This window comes from Enhydra lutris, unplaced genomic scaffold (genome assembly GCF_002288905.1).
Source record: "Enhydra lutris kenyoni isolate GAN:26980312 unplaced genomic scaffold, ASM228890v2 scaffoldscaffold17, whole genome shotgun sequence".
NCBI lineage: Eukaryota > Metazoa > Chordata > Mammalia > Carnivora > Mustelidae > Enhydra > Enhydra lutris.
Genome location: NW_019154101.1, coordinates 19,758,534 through 19,781,267, shown reverse-complemented (window position 1 = coordinate 19,781,267; position 22,734 = coordinate 19,758,534). Strand labels below are relative to the sequence as shown.

Genomic DNA, 22,734 nt, shown 5'->3' with positions numbered 1-22,734 from the left:
GAAGTCTCTCCTCAGGTCCTAGCCTCTTCTCCTCCATCAGTGTTCTCAAAGCGCAAGTGTACTGGGGTTCTTGTTTTTGTTTTCTTCTTTTGACTAATCATATTGAACCGTCATTTTAGAACATACATCTCTCTCACCTTCATTAGACATTTTTGGAGCAGGGACTATGTCACATTTGCCATTGCATCCCCCAAACTTAGCTTACAGTCTAGCTCATACTGGCATTTTGTACCTGAATGAATAGCATTTTATACTATATTCACTTATTATAGATGGAGCCAGAGGAGAATCACGTTGGGTCTGCCGAAAAAGTCAAACTTACACTAAAAAAAAAAAAAAAAAGGATTGATATTTCCTTAATATTTAGTAATAGCAGTGACAGTTACTTTAAAAGATTAGTCATTCCATTTGGCTACTAAATGAATTTTGAACATGGTTAAAGTCAAAGAAAAACTTTAAGGAAATCCTCAAGAGTGCTTTCTTATCATCAGCCTCCCCAAACCACTTATATTCAGAATCACAGCCAATATATACTCACCTTAGACTTGGGTAAGGGAAGAAAGCCCACTTAATGCCCACCACAAGTTGGCCTAATTTGGCATCATGTGACATCTAACCCACAACTCTGGTGAACATGCTTACTTTGTATTTGCTTTCTGATCTGGAAGGGGTAGGGATATGTCCTTTTTTCTTGAAGGTTGTAAAGTGCTTGCACTGAGGACATGGCTTGGTGCTGGAATCAATACGGCCAAGTTCCAGGAAATACTTATATTTGATGGAATCTTCATGTGTTAAGTTAAAGACAATCGTTCTTTCTTCCAGGAATTCAAAACATTCTGTGATAGGGCATTTGATTTCTACTTGGCCAAGTTGTACCTGTGTGAAAGAGCAAATGGGAGACAAAAAAAGGCACTGGTTAACTTTCTATTCTTTTTCCTCCTCATATATTATTGGTTATGTCATGATTACAGTAAAGGATTATCCATCATTTCTCAGGATTTCTAACATAATAAATGGTAATCACTTTGGTATCTACATCAGGCAGTACCAAAATAATCACTATATAAAGTTTCCAAAGCATTCTCTTATCATATTTGTGAACTTAAATGGACCTAAGCCGCAGGCTCACCAAAGAAGCAAATTATCATCCCATCCTTCTGGGTTTTTTCCAGAAGGATGGGATGATAATTTGCTTCTTTGGTGAGCCTGTGGCTTTAGCTGCCTTTAGGGTAAGGCAGCTAAAGGATAAAAAGGTAGTTCAGATTTTCCAAGCGTACTGCAGAGTCTGAACATTAAACTTAGGGTGGCTTTACTATAAAGGAAAAAAAAAAGGATTTTGAAAGTGTGTGTATATATACATACATATATATATATTTATATCACCTACTAGTTTAACAATATTGCAGTAATAACCTCATTTTCCCTGACTATTCTGTGTAATGAACACACAGTAGTTTTTATGTCCCCAGAATCAGAGGAACAAGTAAGAAAATCACACCAATCACACTAGTTTTTTAAAAAAATCCATACAAGATCTGGCTAAAACTGATGTAATTTATAAAATGAATTTCTTCCCAGGACCACAGTTAGGTTAGGAGAGAGGAGAAGGATGTACTAGAATGCTACATTTAGCATTTGGTATGGGATTCTAGATAAGGTTAGCATTAAAGATTACAGCAAAAGATAAAAGCATAAAGTCTGGACAGAACCAAATTTCAAAAGATGAAGAAAATAAACTACTTAGAATTAAGGAGTTCCATAAATGTTTTCCATAAGTATTGAACAAGAAGCGTTTACTGTATTTATATATCATGGCATCATAATCTCTTTTGCATATCCTAATATAGCAAAGGGAGGCAGCAAAAGTTCCAAACGGCAAAAAAATGCTAAATTGTTTCTTTTTCACTTGGGTGAACCTGACATTCTAAGAGGTCTGTTGACCTTAATGAGAAAAAGCCCTCCATGAAAACTGAGGAAGGAATGGGGAAAAACTATGCTGTCTGGGAGAAGAAAAACATCACTACAAAGAACAATTGAAAAAACACACTACCGACATCATAGTAACTTTGCTTTTAATTTTGCTGTTTATCTGGCACAGACTGACGATGAGTAGTTACAAAGCCACAGGCTGAAGGATGCATGGGATGATACATTTAATATGAATAAAGGACATGAGCCAGACCGATAATGAAATGAAGGAGTCTGGCTTTAGATAAACCTTCTTAGGATCAACCTGCTGAAAGTATCAATTGCTACATAATCTTATACAACTATTGTACAAAACTCAATCTAGAAAGGTTTTTCAAATATCAGCCCAAAATAATATTTTTACTTTTTAGGATATCTGCTTATAGCTGCAATCAGATTTATTATTACACTCGTTAGAGTTATGAAATGTTATTATAAACCCAATTAAGTTTTCTAATACATTGTTTTCAGTTATAGCTCAAGACATAAATCCTTGGAAGATTTTTAAACAGATAAAAAAACCCACCTCTGACATTATTAGAAACTGGGTTAACAAAGCATATAAAACCTTTAAAAAATGAATACATGTTTCCTCTTTTAATATTCTGTCAATGTTTATCAAGCCTGCTTCGGAGCCAGGTACTGGGGTTAGGCACAGAAGTTTGCAGTGCCCATCAGCAAAGAGGTGATCATGACCCAGAGCCGTGAGTCTGCCTGACAGGTAGAAACAGGGTGTCAGGAGAGGACATGTGGGAGGCTCAGGAACTGACACTTCGGAGACTCAGAGGAGCCTTCTAGGAAGAAATGAAGTTTCAAGCGAGATCTTTTTTTTTTTTTTTTAAAGATTTTATTTGACAGGCAGAGATCACAAGTAGGCAGAGAGGCAGGCAGAGAGAGAGGAGGAAGCAGGCTCCCCGCTGAGCAGAGAGCCCGTTGCAGGACTCGATCCCAGAACCCTGAGATCATGACCTGAGTGGAAGGCAGAGGCTCAACCCACTGAGCCACCCAGGTGCCCCTCAAGCGAGATCTTAAGATTAGTAGGACCTCGCCAAACTGGGTGAAGGGGTTTCAAGCAAACAGAAGGTACAACATGGACAAAGGCCGGGTAGTAAGAGAGTATGGCACTGCAGCAGGGGTACTCCCAATTTTCCCCACCTCCTAAATGGATCAAATGTATGCTGCCCTAAGGTACAAGCATCCTAACCTAAGATGACAGCTTTAGAGCTCCTGAAAGATGATCAGTAAGCCTGGACCACAAAGTCAGGTGTAGAAAGCTAAGGGCATACAGATGAACTGGAATCAGAGCATAAGGGCAAGAGCATGAAGCTGTCCCCAAAGTCTGGATGTTCTCATAAGAAAATTAAAAAATCAAAACAAAACAAAAACCCCTCCAGTTTTCAGCAAGTGAAAAACAATTTCTTTTCACTCCACATAGAAGGAGCTCCCTTGGGCCATTTCCAGTGACTCGTGTTTATTGAGGAACAGCATAGTTTAGAGGATGGGAGTCAATTTTTTTCTTCCCAGGTCAATGTTTGAACCTGACCTCACTCCCCTATAGATTTATTTTAGCCATAGAAAGGATAATAATAGAAGCAGTGAGTTCAGAGCCACCCAGGGATAGTCAGCTCTTAGAGAAATGGAATATAGTTTAGGGACCAGAACAATCCAAGGCAGTTCAAGGGAGCAGGTTCTCTTGTCACTTCTCCAGCAGTGAGTGCTCACACCACACCACTTTAGGTATGGCTTACCATCTGACATCCAACCAGAAGACCTTGTTTTCTTCAGTGTTTTTCCAATCTGTCTGCATACCTATCGATTTCCATAGAACGCACAATTTCTTCATGCTCTCAAACTCTATGCATTTGGCTTATTCCATACCTTCTCTTCTTTCTGAAAGCTCCAAAATCCCTACCCCACTGCACCAAACCAAATAATCTCTATTTTATTATGCAGATAGATGCAACATGATCATGGTTCCTCATCTTCCCACTACGAACTCTCTCTGAATCTATGTCTGTCCCCATCTTTTCTGCCCTCCTTCTTTTTCAAGTTTAGGGTCTGAATCAACCTCCAGGACAACTGCTTGAGTCTCTTAAAGGCTTTTCTGAGAATTCAAGTTTTATGGCCCACCCAGGATCTACAAAATTTGAATCATTGCTGATAAGCTAGTAATTGGTAGTTTGAAAAAATTACTCATACAGTTCTTTGAATTACTCATAGTTCTTCATACTAATACTATCCTTTTTCATAATAAAATGCTACTCATGACCTATGCAATCTCTTGGCCTCTACGTATCTTTCTCAGAATAATTTCCTCAAAAAACATCACTAGCAGATTAGTAATCATGATTTTTTTTTCATTTTTTATTTATTGGACAGGCAGAGATCCCAAGTAGGCAGAGAGGCAGGCAGAGAGAGAGAGAGGGAAGCAGGCTCCCTGCTGAGCAGAGAGCCCGAGGCGGGGCTCGATCCCAGGACCTCGGGATCATGACCCGAGCCGAAGACAGAGGGCTTTAACCCACTGAGCCACCCAGGCGCCCCAGATTAGTAATCATGATTAAGCAAAGTGTATTCATTTGTGTATTCAACAAGATACGTGTTTCATCAGTTAAAGGAAACATTTTTTTCAGCATTTTAATATCTCAAAAGTCAGGATTGTTTATCATCAATAGTCTTCAGCATTGTGCCATAGTTTAATTGCAGTTTTTATTTTCTTGGTGGCGCATAATATAATACTTCCACCTACAATCGATCATGTCTTAGATTTCAATGAAATGTGGTTTTTACAAGTTAGGCATCATGGTGGACTCTGGAAAAATGATGGGAGAGAGACACAGAGCTTCTTTTCAGGAAATGCGTGATAAGTAAATAAGCCAGGCAGTTCATAGTCAGTGCTAGAGGAAACTACACATCAGGGATGGTATCCCTAAGGGAGAACTTGGACGGGGAACTAAAGTGCCCATCATGCAGAGAAACTGGGGAAGACAGTCCAGGCAACAGAAACAAGGACATGGCTCCAGGGTACAAGGTGTCTGATGGGTTTGTGTTCACAGAACAGAACTGAGTGACTAAGATACAGTCCAAATGAGCCAGAGCACACAGGCCTTGTTTGCTGTGATAGGAACATCACTTAGGCTCTTTCTGGTGAATGGACTGTAGAAGGGGAGAAGTGGAGACTGGGAGAATAATAGGACTCTGGATTGTACTTTTCTTCTTACCAGTGGTCTCTGACTGTTTCTACCCTCTAGACAGTCGGTGATGGATGATGCAACTAGGTGACAGGAGTAGCCAGATATGGGGCACATTTTGGAAGTGGAACCAATGGGATTTGGTGAGGGACCAGATATTGAAGATGAAGTTAAAGAAGGAAGCAAAGATAATTCTAGGATTTTGGCTTGAATAATCCGATGCTGAGCCAATGCTACTCAATGAGAAGTGTCTAATAAAATACAGTTTACATGGATATGTGATATTTGCTGGAAAGGATTCACTGCGAATTTATTATAGCAACAAGAATAAAGTTCATTAATTCATCCAAAAAACCATATATTTAGCTCCTACAATATTACATGTAAAAGACACAGGTCCAGGATATAAAGTAGCTTAAGCTATAAATCTTGCCCTTGTGGAACTTGAGACTACGGCAATCAAATTTGTGTTGATAGTCTCTTCTAGTAACTGATGATTTGATGATACTAATTCATTTAATATTTTACCCACTGTTTAAAACATTTTTTTATTAGGGTAATCATAAGCATATGCAAAAATAAACAGACTGATATTATGAATCCTTAAGTATCCATTCTCCAGTCTCAACAATTATCAACTCTCGGCCAATCTTCTTTCTTCTGTGCATTGACCCATATTATTTTGAAGCAAATAGGAAACATCATGTCATTTCATTCATGACTATTTCAGTATCGATCTAAAAAAAATCAGTTTCTTTAAAATACATAACCAAAGGGGCGCCTGAGTGGCTCAGTGGGTTAAAGCCTCTGCCTTTGGCTCAGGTCATGATCCCAGGGTCCTGGGATCGAGCCCTGCATCGGGCTCTCTGCTCAGCGGGAAGCCTGCTTCTTCCTCTCTCTCTCTGCCTGCCTCTCTGCCTACTTGTGATCTCTGTCTGTCAAATAAATAAATAAAATCTTTAAAAAAAATACATAACCATGATACCAAATATCTGCTCAAATGACAATGATTCTTTAATATAGTTCAAATAACATGTCATCTAACTTCTGTCAAGGATTTTATGTACTTACTATACTTAAAACAAAGACACTTTATTTAAAAAAAAAACTTTATTTATTTGAGAATGAGAGTGAGAGAGAAAGTAGGGGAAGAGCAGAGTGGGAGGGAGAGGAAAGGGGAAAGAATCTCAAGATCTTTGTTGAGCACAGAGTTCAATGTGGGGCTTGATCTCCAGACCCTGAGATCATGACCTGAGCTGAAATCAGGAGTCAGATGCTTAATTAATTGTACCACCCAGATGCCCCCAAAGATATTTTGAATTTGTGTTATGTTCAATTCTAATACCAGTATTTATATCACTGAAAAATATATTCTACAATTTTTCTGAACAAAAATATGTCTATTCTTGTAAGACAAAATTACTTAATGTTAAAACAGTCTCCAAGTGTCTCCAGGAGACACTACTATTCACTTAACATTCAAGCTAAAAGGAGAATTTGCCACTTGGGGCAACTCAAAAGTAATTCAGTGACACAGGTAAGGGGGGAAGCCTCTGGAAAAGTGTCAGTTTAATTAAATCATCCAAAGAAAAGACAGAGAACGTTTAAAACTTGGGACTTTGAAGCTCGATTTACCAAAGGTATGCCTAATGACTTTGATCTTGGTTTTAAGTGTTGGTCATAATAGTTTACAGGGTGCCTCCAACTTTTGTTCACTTGATACCAATTTCCTCTTTCCTCAAAAAGGAACATGTTAATATGACAGAGGAGAATTGACTATCACAACAAAAGCAACACCAATCATGAAATGGACACAGCCCCTCCTACATGCCAAACAGTGTTTTTTTTTTTTTTTTAAAGATTTTACTTTTAAAGTAAGTTGAAAAAGTTTAAAGTTTAAAGTTGAGTGTAGAGACACTCAACATGGTACTTGAACTTACAACCCTGAGATCAAGAGACCATGCTCAACCTACTGAGCCAACCAGGTGCCCCGCCAAGCACTGTTCTAAACATTTTCTGTGCATTAATTACTTTATGGAGCACCATAGAAGCAGATTCATTTTCAGGTTCATGGATTTCCCCATGACTTTATCATCAGTGAATACAGGAAAGGCACTGCTTTACTGATAGATATGCTTTTCTGTTTACTCAACAGTGAGTACAGAGCTTTGTGCTAGATGTCTTTAAATTTTTTTTTTAAACTAACGAAAAACATCAAACCAAATATCCCAGAAGTTCTCTCAACCCCAAGCAAGAATAATGTAAAGAAAAAACACCTAGGCACAGCAAGTAAAAGTGCCAACTACCAAACACAAAAAAGTATCTTAAAAGCAACAGAGGAGATGGATGGTTGAGTGGTTCAGTCAGTTAAGTGTCTGCCTTCAGCTCAGGTCATGATCCCAGGGTTCTGAAATCGAACCCCCCAGCAGGTTCCTTGCCCAGTGGGGAGTCTGCTTCTCTCTATCCTCCCGCCCCCTCCACGTTCGTGCTCTCTCTCAAATAAATGAAATCTTAAAAAAAAAATAAGCAACAGAGAAAGATCTTCCCAAACAGAAAACTTCAGCCCCAAGTGGGTTGCTGTTAAACTACTAAGAATTTAAGGATGAAATAATACCTATATTACACAACTACTCTTTAAGAATAAGGAAATGGGTGTGGGGGGAGGGGTCACTGTTCAAGTTGTTTCATTAGGTCAGCAAAATCCTGATACCAAAACCTGATAAAGACATTGCAAGAAAGGAAAATTATTGACAATCTCTTCATAAACATAGATGCAAAAATCCTAAACAAAATATTAGTAAACCAAACTGAACAATACAAGAAAAAGGTAATATATCCTGATCTAAGAAGGTTTATTGTAAGAAAACAAGTTTGGTTTAACATTCAAAACCAATTGGTATAACTCACATTAATAAGGGAGAAAAATCATATGATTATCTCCATAGAAAGAGGAAAGGTATTTGACAAATTCAACATTCATTCATGTTAAAATCTTAGCAAACTAGGAAGAGATGAAAACTTCATTAAAATGATAAAGCATGTTTATTTAAAAAAAAAACAAAAAATAACCATCACACTCAATGATGAAATACTGAAAATTTTCTTCTTGAGATCAGAAATGAGTCAAGTATGCACTGCCACCATTATTCAGCATTAACTAGAGCTCATAACCAATGCAAGAAGAGAAGAGAAATGATAATAAAACAATCAGAAATGAAGAATAAATTCCTCCATTTCTTGCAGATTATGTAATTACATATGCAGAAAACCCAAAATAATCTACAGATAAACTGTTAGGATTAACAAGTGAATTTAGCAAGGTTGCTGAATAGGTCAACTACACAAAAAACAAATGTACTTCTGTAACTCGTAACAAGTGATGTGAAAATAATATTTAAGAAATATCTTTTATAGCAATATAAAAACATGAAGTATTAATAAATCCAAAAGATGAATAATACTACCCCACAGATATATTTGAAACATTTTTGAGACAATAAAAAGAAGTGAATGGTGGGATATATCTGGGTCTTGACTTGGAAGTTTCAATATGATAGAAATATAAATTCAGTCATTTTTATGTATAAAATTTCCTGCAGTTTCTTTCTCTTTTTTTGAAGAGAAAGTGAATTCAAAATCACAAGCTGACTGTAAAATACTTATGAATGGTATGATAATTTTTTTTTTTTAAGATTTTATTTATTCATTTGAGAGGGTGAGAGAGTGTGAGCATGGGGAGGGGCAGAAGGAGAACCAGACTCTCCGCTCAGCAGGAAGCCAGACGATGGGATGCAGGGCTCCATCCCAGCATCCTGGAATCATGTCCTGAGCCAAAGGCAGGCGCTTAACTGACTGAGCCACCCAGGAGCCCCGGTCATGATACTCCTGATCAAGAAAAACAAAGTAGTAGAACTTGTTTTACCATATATAAGATGAATCATCAAGCCACAGTAATTGCAATAGTATGACACTAGCGTCAAGATAGATAAGGATGGGGGCTCCTGGGTGCTCAGTGGGTTAAGCCTCTGTTTTTGGCTCAGGTCATGGTCTCAGGGTCCTGGGATCGAGCCCTGCATTGGGCTCTTTGCTCAGCAGGGAGACTGCTTCCTTCCCATCCCCATGTCCCTCTGCCTACTTGTGGTCTCTCTCTCTCTGTGTCAAATAAATAAATAATATCTTTTAAAAAAAGATAGATAAGGATGGATAATGATAGATAACAGAACACAAAAGGGTATCAAATAGAGCAACTTGCATATGGACAGCAGAGGCATTGACACTACGGGGCAGTGTGGAGGACAATTTCTTTCAATAAATTGTTCTGGTTTACTGAAATGTCCTTTAAAAAAAAATGTCTTGACTTCCACCTCTAGCCAAGTGGTATAATTCTAAAATATTAAACAATAAAACCTCTAAAGAAGATTGAGGAAAATATTTTCATGATCTCAGGGAAGGGAAACATTTCTTACATGTGACATGAAAAATACTCACTAAAAAAACTGATAAATTGGGTTAAATAAAATTTAAACCTCTGCTCACCAACAGGTACTGTGGAGAGAGTGAGACTGTAAATTAGAACGGGAGAAGATATTTGCAATATGCAAGGACAAGGTTTTGTTCATCCAGGATATATAGAGAACCCCTCCATGTCAATAAGAAAAAGGAAGACAACCAACTATGAAAAAATAGTCAAGGCACTTCACAAAAGAGGATGTTCAATGACCAGCAAACATGAAAGTGTGTTCAACTTCATGAGTTATCAGGGAAATGAAACTTAATACCAAAATGACATGTAATTTTAAAGGCTAATTGAGTTCTCATAGCTAAGAGTCAGTAAAATAATGTTTAAATAGTTAAAATATTAACGATATAATTCATGCAGTGTTAATTTTCTGTTTAATCATGCAACTGAGTTTTTCTATACACAATCACCTGTTTATGTTAAACTTCTTTCTCTTTCTTCTCACCCAAATTTTCATGCTCCCTTATTCATTTAATAACATTTTTAAAATTTTATTTTATTTATTTATTTTTTAAGATTTTATTTATTTATTTGACAGACAGAAATCACAAGTAGGCAGAGAGGCAAGCAGAGAGAGAGAGGGGGAAGCAGGCTCCCTGCTGAGCAGAGAGCCCGATGTGGGGCTCGATCCCAGGACCCTGGGATCATGACCTGAGCTGAAGGCAGAGGCTTTAACCTACTGAGCCACCCAGGTGCCCCAAAATTTTTAAATTTTAATTCAGCTTTTTGCATAACGTCAGAAATTCTCATAATTCAAAAACCAAAAAGTATAAAGTAGATAAAAATTAGCATTTCTCTCTTATAACCGTACTTGCATTCTATCCATCCCACCAAATGGTTGCTGTTTCCTTCAAGAAATGTTTTAGCACATATAAGAAATGCAAATATATGTATTTTGTCCCTTTTTAAATCCAAATGTTAGCAAATAATAATCACCTTGTTTTCGTCACTTGACAATATACTGTGAAGATATTTTCATATCACATAGGAAGGACTTCCTTGTTTTTTGTTTTTAATAACTGCTTGATTTCCACTGTACTATAACCAGCCTTATTTCTCATATTGTTGTACATTTAGACTGTTTTTTGGGACATATTTTACTATGGCAAATAATGCCACAGTGAATACTCTTATATGTAAATTATTCACGTGTGGGCAAGTATATCAGTAAGATAAATTCCCTAGATTCTTTAAGAGGATAACTTTCAAATTTTAAATATGAAGGGATTTTTCAAAACAAAGTACTGATGAACTATTTAGACTGAACTCTGGTCAGCAGGGAGCCTGCTTCCCCCTCTCTCTCTGCCTGCCTACTTGTGATCTCTCTCTCTCTCTCTGTCAAATAAATAAAATCTAAAAAAAAAATATGTATATGTAATGTGTGCTTGGATAAACAGAATGAATACATACTCATTTAACTATGATAAAATTCACTTTTTGGAAGACAAAGTTTTAGAACAGACGAGATATTTGGTCACCCATCAGAGAGGGAGATATTTCTAAAATAGTAATTTTGAGTTTTTTGGTTTACATGTTATCCACTCTGATTTCCCCACCATTATGTTAATCTAAATAAGATATTCCAATTTTTTTATTTAAAAGATTTTATTTATTTGATAGAGAGAGAGATCACAAGTAGGCAGAGAGGCAGGCAGAGAGAAAGGGGGAAGCAGGCGCCCCACTGAGCAGAGAGCCCGATGCGGGGCTCGATCCTAGGACCCTGAGATCATGACCTGAGCCAAAGGCAGAGGCTTAACCCATTGAGTCAATCAGGTGCCCCAAGATATTCCAATTTCTTACAATCAGAATATAAAGACACCTCGCAGGTAATTTGCAAAAAGGACCCTGAAATGGAAATCAGAGGTAAGATTCTGCTGCTATGTATGTGGCTGAGTGTCCTTGAGTCAGGGGCTCACACAACCAACACTCTTGGAAATGGCCTAATTCACCTTTAGGATTCCCTGCTGTCTCTAAAATTGTGTATGTGTAAGGGGTGTGCTAATTTACAAAATTAAGCACTTAATTTAAGTGCACTTAAGCTTTCTAAAGCTTTAGCTCTAGCTAAAAAAAGTTGGTAGAGTGCAGTAGCTAAAAGAGCAGATTCCAGACTCTGAGCATTTGTATCCGTGTAACCGGAATGGCAATGTACAAACCGAACTGGGTTGTTGAGAGGACTGTATGAGTTAATTTGTGTAAAATACCTGGAACAGTTCCTGACAGGGAAAATGCAATAAAAATTGGGTAATACTATCTTCCTTGATATTTAGAAAATAATATTTCACAAAATTAATTTTAGAAATTAAAAACTTATGATGCTTATTTCTTGAGAACATTTTAAATCCTGCACTCATTCATAATTCAGAACTCAGTATTCTCATTCATAATTCAGTGCTCTTCCTTCAAAAGCATATATTTAAAGGAATATAAAGTACAAATTACATGAATATATTGTATTCCAAAAAGGAGGATTGAATGCTGAGGTACATAAGACAAACATTATGATTTACACCAAAAGTGCCCCCATTTTCTTAAAAATCCAACCAAGGGTGGAAATACAGACACATAGATATGGAAATATAGATATACAGTTCACAGTAATAAACAGGAAATGGCATTTTTCATTGATCTAGTACCAAAGTAATAATTAGCAATCCTCTGGTGGGTCAGGGAAGACAATTTTATTTTATTTATTTACCCAAAGGTTTAATTTCAGTAAAAAGAAACAAGTGAAAATTTCAGAAACTAGAAACAACTGTAAGCTTTAAAACATTTACAGAACCCACAGAACACCTTTTACAACAACTATCTCTCCCTCCTCCTTAGTTTCTTTCTCTTGGCCCTCAAAATATGCTTAAATATCTTAAAAATGCCAAAAGCAAGGAAAAGAAAAAGCCATTGGTGGTCTAGTTGTGGAAAAATATTTTTTTTTTTGGCCTTCCATAAATTAGAGTAAATTCTCTGAACAACCCTGAAAAGTGAATAAGAAAGCAAAATGCAAATACGAGTGATTTGGAGGATTTATCAGTAGTCAGAGTAGTGCCATTGACTCAAATCTTGGGCATATTTAAGGTAATAGGTTCAGGGAAAATTATTGCAAAATAGACATGTTGACCTAGAAGAGCAATGTAGGAGTTTCACAATTTTGTTCCCTGAACACAAGGTATTTTTAATTTTCTCCTAGGTATTATTGGAGGTATTTACCCATTCTTCTTGGTAAAGGGTCTTCAAACACTTGAAGACAAGGTGTCATGTCCCTTCAGTTGTTTCTCCCAGGGAGATACCCCACTTCTCTAACTCTTTCTCATATATCCTTTGAAATCTTTTCTTCTCCCTAGCTTTCTTGGTAAAAGTGTACCACCCAGAAAACAAAGCCATCATTCAGGTGTGGTCTGGCCACTGGAGAAACAGGATTATCCTCAACCACAGTAAAAATTGAAAGAAAGGAAGCAGGGGAAAAAAACCTCCCAGGAATTAGTTATACGTTACCAAAATTTAGCCAAGAAGAAGTTAAAAATTTGAACAGGCCAATTACAATAGAGGACCTAATTTAGGGTATGTCTTCTAGGAAAGTGTCTATTCCCTAGGTTTCCCCTCTGCTGTAATAGAATTTTCTCTGTTCTCCCTCGTTCTCTCTGGTTTTCTCTCTTTTCTCATCTCAGCTGTTCTTCTCACCTTGTCTCTTTCTCACTGTCTACTTTTACTTTCTTTGATCCTTAAATCAGGCTCCTAAAAGAATTAATCTTGTATCTCATAAAATAATTAGCTCTTCGGCTTAACCTTTATATTGTTCTTTTTTTTTCTTTTTCTTTTCCTCCCTTGGGGGATTTTATGTTCAGCACTATCTTCTTTATACTTTCATTTGGTTCATTTGTTATTCTTTTCCAAGTTTCTTAAGATGTTCCTTAGTCCCTTGTTTCCTGCTTTTATTCCTTAGTAATGAATAGTTTTTACCATGTTCTAAATATTTTGGAATGGAATGTTCTTTTTTCATTTTTTTCTAGGCAGTGTATAAACTGTTTTCACTTCCTCTTTAAGTGTTACTTAATTTCTATGTAGCTAATACTTTTTCGGTAACTTTTTTCTGCCATTTATTTTCACCTTTGCCTAATTGTGCATTAAATAAGTGGTCTGTAAAATCTTCATTTTAAAAATATTAAGGTTTTATTTTTAGCCAATTACATGACTTAAAAAAATGTTTCTGGGGCATTAACATCTTTTACTCTAATCAAGAGCTGTAAGATTCTGTATAGATCTCTATTAAATAGTACCAGTTTGAATGGCTAACATTAATTCCTCTATGGGCTCATTTACTTATTTATGTACTCAATCTGATTCTGAAAGAGGAGTTATAGAGTTGCTTACAATATATTTTTTCCAGTTATCTATGTATTCTCATTGATGTATTTTTGGTTTACATATTTAATTGCAGCGTTTCTTGGTGCATACAAGCTTACGACATTATCTTTGTAAACAGTCTTCTCCCTATTTGGCGTTTTTATATTTAAATTCTACCTCTACCTCCCCAGAAATTAGTACTGCGCCACTTCTTCCTTCTTTTCAGAGACATAAAACTTCTATGGCTTTGCTCATTTCTTCCCACTTCAACTTCTTTGTAAAACACTTTGCTCTAAATGACTCTATGGATTAGTTTCAACTCAATACCCAATTATTTATTCAGTGCCCACCATGGGCAAGGCACTATACTACCTACGGGAGAGAATTTATAGATGAATAAACTGCTGCACTCAAGTAGCTTTCAGCTTATCAGGGGAGATAAACATAGGCACAAATGACCACTATTCAGTCAGAGAAGCCAAAAGAACTGGTTTTGATCATTCAGGGAAAAGGAGGTATCTTAGTTAAACTATGAAGAATAAAAAGGATCTCAATGAGTAGATTTGGCCGTAATATTTCTTAAAGAAAAAAATATGAAAAATATTTTAAAAGATATTTGATAATATTAGATAAGGAACCATTAAAATTGTACTTACATAAGTATGTAAAAGTATATATGAACCCTGGGGCAAGTAATACATTATATGTTAATTTTTTTTAAAAAGTATATATGAAAAAACATGAAGAGAGAGAAGAATCATTCCAAATTGATTTTTCATGCTGTGGAATTATTTTTTTAATTTAATGCTTTAGTGTTTTTTAAAAAATTTTAATTGTACACAATTTTTTATGCATAAATATTTTCTGAACTATAGTAAGTGGTAGATCCAGAACTGATAGCAAAACCAGTAACCAAAACTTTGGGTTGGTCTTGAAAACAAGACAGGATCTTGAGAATTATGGGTAAATTCACAACTGAATTAATGAACATTATTTAAGTCTGTTTTGTAAACCCTACACCACTGCACTAATGAATTCTGGGCTTTGTTTAAACCCTACACCACTGCACTAATGAATTCTGGGCTTTGTCCCTAACCCTCTGTAGGATGCAGTGGAGAACGTAGCCATTTCCTAAGTAAACTAAACCCTTTGGGTATCCTGCCCACACAGTGCTGCTCTCACCAAAACTAATTCACAGAAAACAACGTTCCTTTCCTGGAGCTGATGTCAAAATAGTTATGTGGGTTTTTTTGTTTTTTTTTTAATCCAAAACCCTTTCTTCTTGAAAACTTTAACAAATAGAACAACAAAATCACTCCTTACAATACTACTTGTAAACTTGAAGATAGTCCAAGTTTGACACTTAAAAAATACATTTTTTGCATTTTAACTCACAACCATCTATTTTTTTTTCCTAGAGGTTTTGGTCTTTCAGTATTGGCAAGCATCAATGCTTCCCTAGACGTTAAACCAAGTTCACATAGCTCTTTGACTTAAAAAGAACAATTTCAACACAGCCTTTTCAGGCCAAAACAAAGTATCATTGTGCACCATCCACTCAGTTCTAAGAATAGCATGTTCATTACCTGGAGTTTTTAGATTCAATAAAGAAAATTATAATTCCTTCTTCCTGGCTTCTATTCATTATTTCCAAATATAAAATACTATTTAGTGCAGACTGACCAAATTTTCCTTTATATTTGCCAGAAACAAATTTAAAGTATATTTGAATATGAAAAGAGAAAATGATATATATGTTTTCAAAAAACTCTCCTTTCTTTTGGTATTTGAATTTTAATACTTCCAAGTAGGGAGAGATCTTATTCTAGGAGTAAAGCTATCTCTTTTACAAATATGAGTGGATATGGGTGCCTGGCTGGCTCACTTGGTTGAACATGTGACTCTTAATCTTGGGGTTGTAAATTTGAGCCCCATGTTGGGTGGAGAGATTACTTAAAAATAAAATATTTGAGGGGCACCAGGTGGCTCAGTCAGTTAAGCATCCAACACTCGATTTCAGCTCAGGTCATTATTTCAGGGTCATGAGATTGAGCCCCTCAATGGGCTCCATGCTCAGAAGTGTGTCTGCTTGATATTCTCTCCCTCCCCTATCCCCCTTCCCTCATATTTGCTCTCTTTTTCCTCTAAAATAAATAAACAAATAAAATCTTTAAAAAAATAAAATCTTTTAAAAAATATGAGTAGGATAAAGAGGTGTCTAAAAAGACTTGCATGGTGAACGGATATATTATCAACTCTTAGTTAAAAGTTTTATGATTAGACTGAAAAAGGACTAGAATACTTAGTGTCTTGATTTACTACAAATACATTTTAGAAAATTCTACCCTGCTTCAACTGAGTTTTTTCATTTCTTCTTTTTTTTTGAAAGATTTATTTGTTTGACAGTGGGAGAGAGAGAGAGAGAGCACAAGCAGGGGAGCGGTAGGCATAGGGAGAGGGAGAAGCAGGGAGCTGCTGAGCAGGGAGCCAGATATAGGGTTGATCCCAGGATCCTGGGATCATGACTCAAGCAGAAGGCAGATGTTTAACTGACTGAGCCACACGGGCACCCCAGTTTTTTCATTTCTTTAGGTGACTGCAATACAATAATAAACATCTCTTGAATTTGCTATTGGTCAGTAAGGTAAATATAGCTCTTGTGTTAGAATTGAGATAGTTCAAATGTGAGGTTTTTGACTGAAATAACAATTCATTTCAGAAAACTAGCTAAGATAAAGTATATAGGAAGACAGCATGATAGAGACCAGTTAGAAAACTGAGCGATACGGAAAACGTAGAACACGTTATAGTATTTTAACAGAGTAAATAATAAGTAAAACTGGAAAACAAGCTGCATTTCAAAACTCTTAAACCTTTCTAAGCCAAATATAAATATGAGTGTAAAGGAAGAATAGCAACATAATTGAAAGGTTTTTATATTTTTGCCTGTATAGTATTTTTTATTAATTTTTTATTTTTTTAATTTCTTTTCAGTGTACCAGAATTCATTGTTTATGTACCACACCCAATGCTCCATGCAATACGTGCCCTCCATAATATCCACCACCAGGCTCACCCAACTTCCCACCCCCACATAGTATTTTTTTTTTTTTGCCTGCATAGTATTTTTATAGTATTATTTTACCTGAAGCCTATTGTGGGTTCAGTTCTAGACCATCACAATAAAGTGAATTTTGCAAAAAAGTGGGCCGAATGAATTTTTTGGTTTCTGAGTGCATATAAAAGTTATGTTCACACTCTACTGTATGTAAGTATACAATAAGATTGTATTAATACAATAATAGATGTATTATACATCTACTAAGTATACAATAGCATTATGCCTAAAAAATCCAATGGACATACCTTAATTTTCAAACATTATTGTTAAAAATGCTAACTATCAGGGTGCCTGGGTGGCTCAGTCAGTTAAGTGTCTAGTTTTGATTTTGGCTCAGGTCATGATCTCATGGTTATGAGACTGAACCCTAAGCTAGGCTCCATGCTCAGTAGGGAGTCAGCGTGAAGATTCTCTCCCTCTGCTCCTACCCCTGCATGCGTATGCTCGCTCTCTCTAAATCTTTAAAATAAATAGAGTGCTAGGTATCATCCAAGCTTTCAACTAGTAATAATCTTTTTGCTGGTGGAGGTCTTGCTTCGCTGTTGATGGCAGCTGACTGAGCAGTGTGGTGGTGTTTGTGGCCGTGGTGGCTGTGAAACTTCCTTAAAATAGGACAACGATGAAGTCTGCCACATTGATGGGCTCTTTCACAAATGATTTCTCTAGAGTAAGCAGTGCTGACTGATCTCAGTAGAGATCTTTTAAAACTGGAGTTAATCCTCTCAAACCCTGCCACTGCCTTATCAACCAAGATGATCTAATATTCTAAATCCTTTGTTGTCATTCCAACAGTGTACACAGCATCAGATTCCATCTCAAGAAACCCCATTCTTCACAATTCACTAAGAAGCAGCTCTTTGACTCTTCCAGTTTGATCATGAGCCTACAGCAATTTGGTCACATCTTCAGGCTCCACTTCTAGTTCTAGTTCTCTTGATGTTTCCACCATATCTGGGGTTACTTCCTCCACTGAAATCTTGAATCCCTCAAAGTCATCCACGGGGGTTGGAATCAACTTCTTCCAAACTTCTATAGATGTTGACATTTTGACCTCTTGTCATGAATCACAAATGTTCTTAATGGAATTTAGAGTGGTGACTCCTTTTTAGAAGGTTTTCAATGTACTTTTCTCAGATCCATCAGAGGAATCACTATCTCTGGCAGCTCCAGCCTTATGAAATGTATTTCTTAAATAAGACTTGAGAGTGAAAATGACTGACTCCTTGATCCATGTGCTGCAGAATGGATGTTGTGTTAGCAGGCATGAAAACAACATGAATGTTTCTGTCCATCTCCATCAGAGTTCTTAAGTGACCAGGTGTATTGTCAATGAGCAGTAATGTTTAAAAGGAATCTTTTTTTTTTTTTTTTCCTGAGCAATAGCTCTCAGAAGAAGGCTCAAATTACTCAATAAACCATGTTATAAACAGATATGCTGTCATCCAGGCTTTGTTGTTCCATTTATAGGATACAGGCAAATAGATTTAGCATCATTCTTAAGGGCCACAGGATTTCTGGAATGGTAAATGAGAACTGGTTTCAACCAAGTCACCAGCTGCATTAGCCCCTAACACAAGAGTACACCTGTCCTTTGAAGCACTGAAGCTAAGCACTGACTTCTCTCCTACAGCTATGGGAGTCTTAGATGGCATTTTCTTCCAGTGTAAAGCTGTTTCATTCACATTGGAAGTCTGTTGCTTTGTGTAGCCACCTACATTCATTATCTTAGCTAGATCTTTTGGATGACTTGCTGTAGCTTCCACATCAGCATTTGCTGCTTTGTCTTACACTTTTATGTTTATGTTATGGAGATGGCTTTTCTCCTTAAACCTTATGAACCAACCTCTGCTAGCTTCAAACTCTTCTTCTGTAGCTTCACTTCTCTCAGGCTTCATGGAACTGAAGAGAGTTTGAACCTCGCTCTGGACTAGGTTTTGGCTTAAAGGAATGCTGTGGCTGATTTGATCTATCCAGACCACTTCCCACTTTATAGTAAAGGTTTAAACTGTAAGCTTTCTAGAAACTTCTGGTATTGTCACAGTGAACCTGATGATGATGATGATGGTGGTGGTGGTGGTGGTGGTGGTGATGATAGCAGCAGCTAACATTTATTGAATGTGCAACAGGCAAGTAACGTACTACGTACTTTCTATCAATCACCTCATTTTTTCCTGATAAAGATCGTACCAGGATCCCAAAGGATAGAAGAGTAAGTCATTTGCTACAGGTCACACAGAAAGAAAATACTGAAGCTTTAATTCAAACCTCATCACTACCAGAGTCTGGACACATTGTCACTATGCCTCTGCAGATGCCTACCTAGACTGGGCAAAATTAGCTACTTGAATAATAATGCCATGTTGTTAGTGGCCGCTGAGAATTCTTCAATGCTTCATCGAAAGCAGGAAATGCCTTTCTAAACATGATACTTCCATGCCTCCTCCATGTGCAGTGCTGTCAACAAGCAGATGGTCTCCAAGCCTGTCTGCGCTGTCATCATTGAGAAGGCCTTCTCTGGGTGGCTCTGGCTCACCCCTTCCTCACCAATGAACCATTTCTAATTTTCACTCCTCAAGGCCTCACCCTCAACGTTCCCTTTCAGCTGATTGATACACATGCAATCAATAACCTCACCTCCCACTTGGCAGAGTAAAAACTGATGTGGTCAGATGAGAACCCTTCAACTTTTTGTTCCCCACACATTGGGGGCTCATTCTCTTCCATTCTTCCTTCCTCTTTGGTAGAAAGCAGATCCTCTCAAGCTTCTCAAGAGGAATATTTCTATCTGCTTTGTCAGAGACCTCAACTTTCTCTGGTAACTTCAGACAATCAAGCATATCAACTTGCTCAAGTCTCTCTCATCATAAAAGCAAAACAAAATAAAAACGCATTAGGATCCCATGTCCCTTAGTCTCTATGTCTTACTCTCCTTCCATTTTTAACCAAGTTAATTGAAAGAACGTTTAATGTTCTTTTCTCTGTGTCCACATTTAAAAAACCCAAAACTATCTGTCTCACACCTCTACTTGAAGTCTCTCTCTCTAAGATTACCAATGACCTTCTCGTTACTAAATGCCTTTGTGAATTCTTATCTTACTCTCTTCTGCATTATTGGCACTGTTGACCTCTGCTTCCTTCCTGACTCCTAGTGTATCACATTCTCTTGTCTCCTGATACTTTCTTTTTTCCCCTTTGTGGATTCTTCCCATGATCTATTCATTAAAGTTTCTCAAGTCTCCAAGGTTTTGTTTATAACAGATCGTTCTCATTGGTCAGAGTGTTCCTCCACTGCCATTGTTTTAACTCTACACATATGCTGAGGCTTCCCCATGTAAACCTCCAGCCCAGATGTCTCTATTGAGCTTCTGATACCTACATGCAATTCCCATGTCTCCAGTCAAATACCTCAAACTCAATCTAAAAGGAATCACCATCTCCCCATCCTTCCCCAACAGACCAATTTACTTCGTGTTCCTCATCACAGTGAATGGCACAATAACTAGAAAACAAAATATTTCTTCCCGACTTTTCTTCTGCATCATCTTTACCTCACCCAATCAATCAACAAAATTCTACTTTATTCACACTTTGGAGAACCATTTACCTCTCTTGATTTCCACTGCCACTAAGTCCAGTACTTAGTACTGGAGTATTCATTCTAAAACACAGAGCTGATCATGATAATCCACTTGTTAAAATACTTCCATAATACCCTTGTTCTCAGGATGAATTGAAAACTCCCTAGCATGTGAAATAAAGCCCAATTCATGTTTGACAATTTCTCTGGATTCCTGATTGCCGTTCCCTGCCATTGCAGACTACACCCCAGTCACACTCCATTTGCCTCTAAAACATGCTGTTCCTTCTATCTGGGACATTCTCCACACACACTTTTCTTGGTGAAACACTGCAGGTCTTAGCTTTGGTGTCACATCCTTTTGGAAAACTTTCCTAACCCTTCAAAACTGTATCATGTAATTCTTAATCACCTGTGGCTAGCTAGCCTATGCTAACAGTCATTTTATTTATCCTATTCCAGAGTAATTGTTTCCTTTTCCCATTATTCTATAAACTCTTTGAAGGCAGGAATTGCACCTTATTCTTTTTTTTTAATATTTTAAAAATACTTGATTTATTTATTTGACAGACAGAGATCACAAGTACGCAGAGAGGCAGGCAGAGAAAGAGGAAGGGAAGCAGGCTCCCTGCTGAGCAGAGAGTCCTATGTGGGCTCAAACCCAGGACCCTGGGATCATGACCTGAGCTGAAGGCAGAGGCTTTAACCCACTGAGCCACCCAGGCACCCCGCACCTTATTTATTCCTACATCTCAAATACCTCCCCTACCCCCTGGCACAGAGTAGGTGCTTAATAAGTATTTGTTGAAATTCAAAAAGAGGTGAATATAGCTAGTGTTGGATTTCTCAGTGATGATCCTGTGATGAGTCTCCAGCCAGGCTAAAGGTTAGGCAGGAAGCAGAAATATGGACGAATATGGGGAAACTGGGGGCATTAGTCCAAGTATAGCATCTATTTTAGGGGAGGAAATGTGATTTTGTTTTGTCTAGTGTATAAAGTGGCCTTGTAGGTAGAATAATTGATGACCTGTTCTGGACTATTTTAAGGGGGTTCTGGAAGTGGGAGAGGAGTGACAACCTAACTGGTCTTTATCAGTAGTTTTAAGAAGATAGAAATGATCAATTGTAACTACTAGGGTAGAGATCTCACACAGGCCAGAAGCCCAAACTCCCTTCAGGGGAACAGTTACATCCTTTGATGGCCACAACTCAGCTATTGTATCCAATGAGCTAACTGAAAAAGTCTTGGGCATAGGGAAAGAAGTGCTTCTGGTCCTTTTGATTGGTCAGCTCATTCTTCTTAGTCCAAGTCCTTCAAAGTGTTCCTCAGCTGCTCCCATTCAAGAGCACTGATTTTTACATTTTTAAATTACTTATTTATTTTTAAATGTACCAGTTTTCAAAAGTGTTACTGGTTGACCAAAATTTCACTGGATCCCTAGTATACAGAGTGGAACTATATAAATTTTATCTGTTGGATAATCTTACCATTTTTTGAAGGAGAGTAGAAATACATTTTTTCCCTTCAAACCAAGTAGATCTGGTTTGGGCCTCACTTGCTAAAACTAGAAGAACCAGTATCAGTCATACTGGGGGCCTGGAGTGTCAGGAGGTGTTTCATGGCAGTCTCAGAGGGAAAATGAGTTTGTGCAGTTACACATGACTTTGTAAAAGAAATTTGGAAAACAGAAAAAGGGAAAAAATTAGGCTTTGTCTTATTCAAATATGACTAAGATTAACATACTCATGTATTTCCTTCTAGAATATACTATATCTATTCTCCATCACTCTAAATTCAATTTGGTACCTTGTCTCTCCAACATAATATAACATGAGCATTTTCCATGTTATTAACATCAAATCATTGTTTCTTGGCGTTGTGTAATATTTCAGAAAGTGCAGGAGTCACAGTTAACCCGCGGAAGCTCTTTCTAATTTTATGTTCTTATAAATAATGTGGTGATGAATGAGTTTATGCAAAAAGATTTTTCTGTGGTTCAGATTATTTCCTTAGGATAGAGTCCCA

General features: G+C 37.2%; 1 protein-coding gene across 1 annotated transcript in view; it reads right to left on the bottom strand.

Annotated features, from left to right (window-relative positions):
* LOC111147758 (ring finger protein 217) overlaps positions 1–22,734 on the bottom strand; it is a 132,301-nt gene that overhangs the window by 39,333 nt on the left and 70,234 nt on the right. Inside the window, exon 2 of the mRNA XM_022503989.1 lies at positions 643–876. Coding sequence (XP_022359697.1) covers positions 643–876 — 234 coding nt within the window. The remainder of the gene's footprint in view (positions 1–642; positions 877–22,734) is intronic.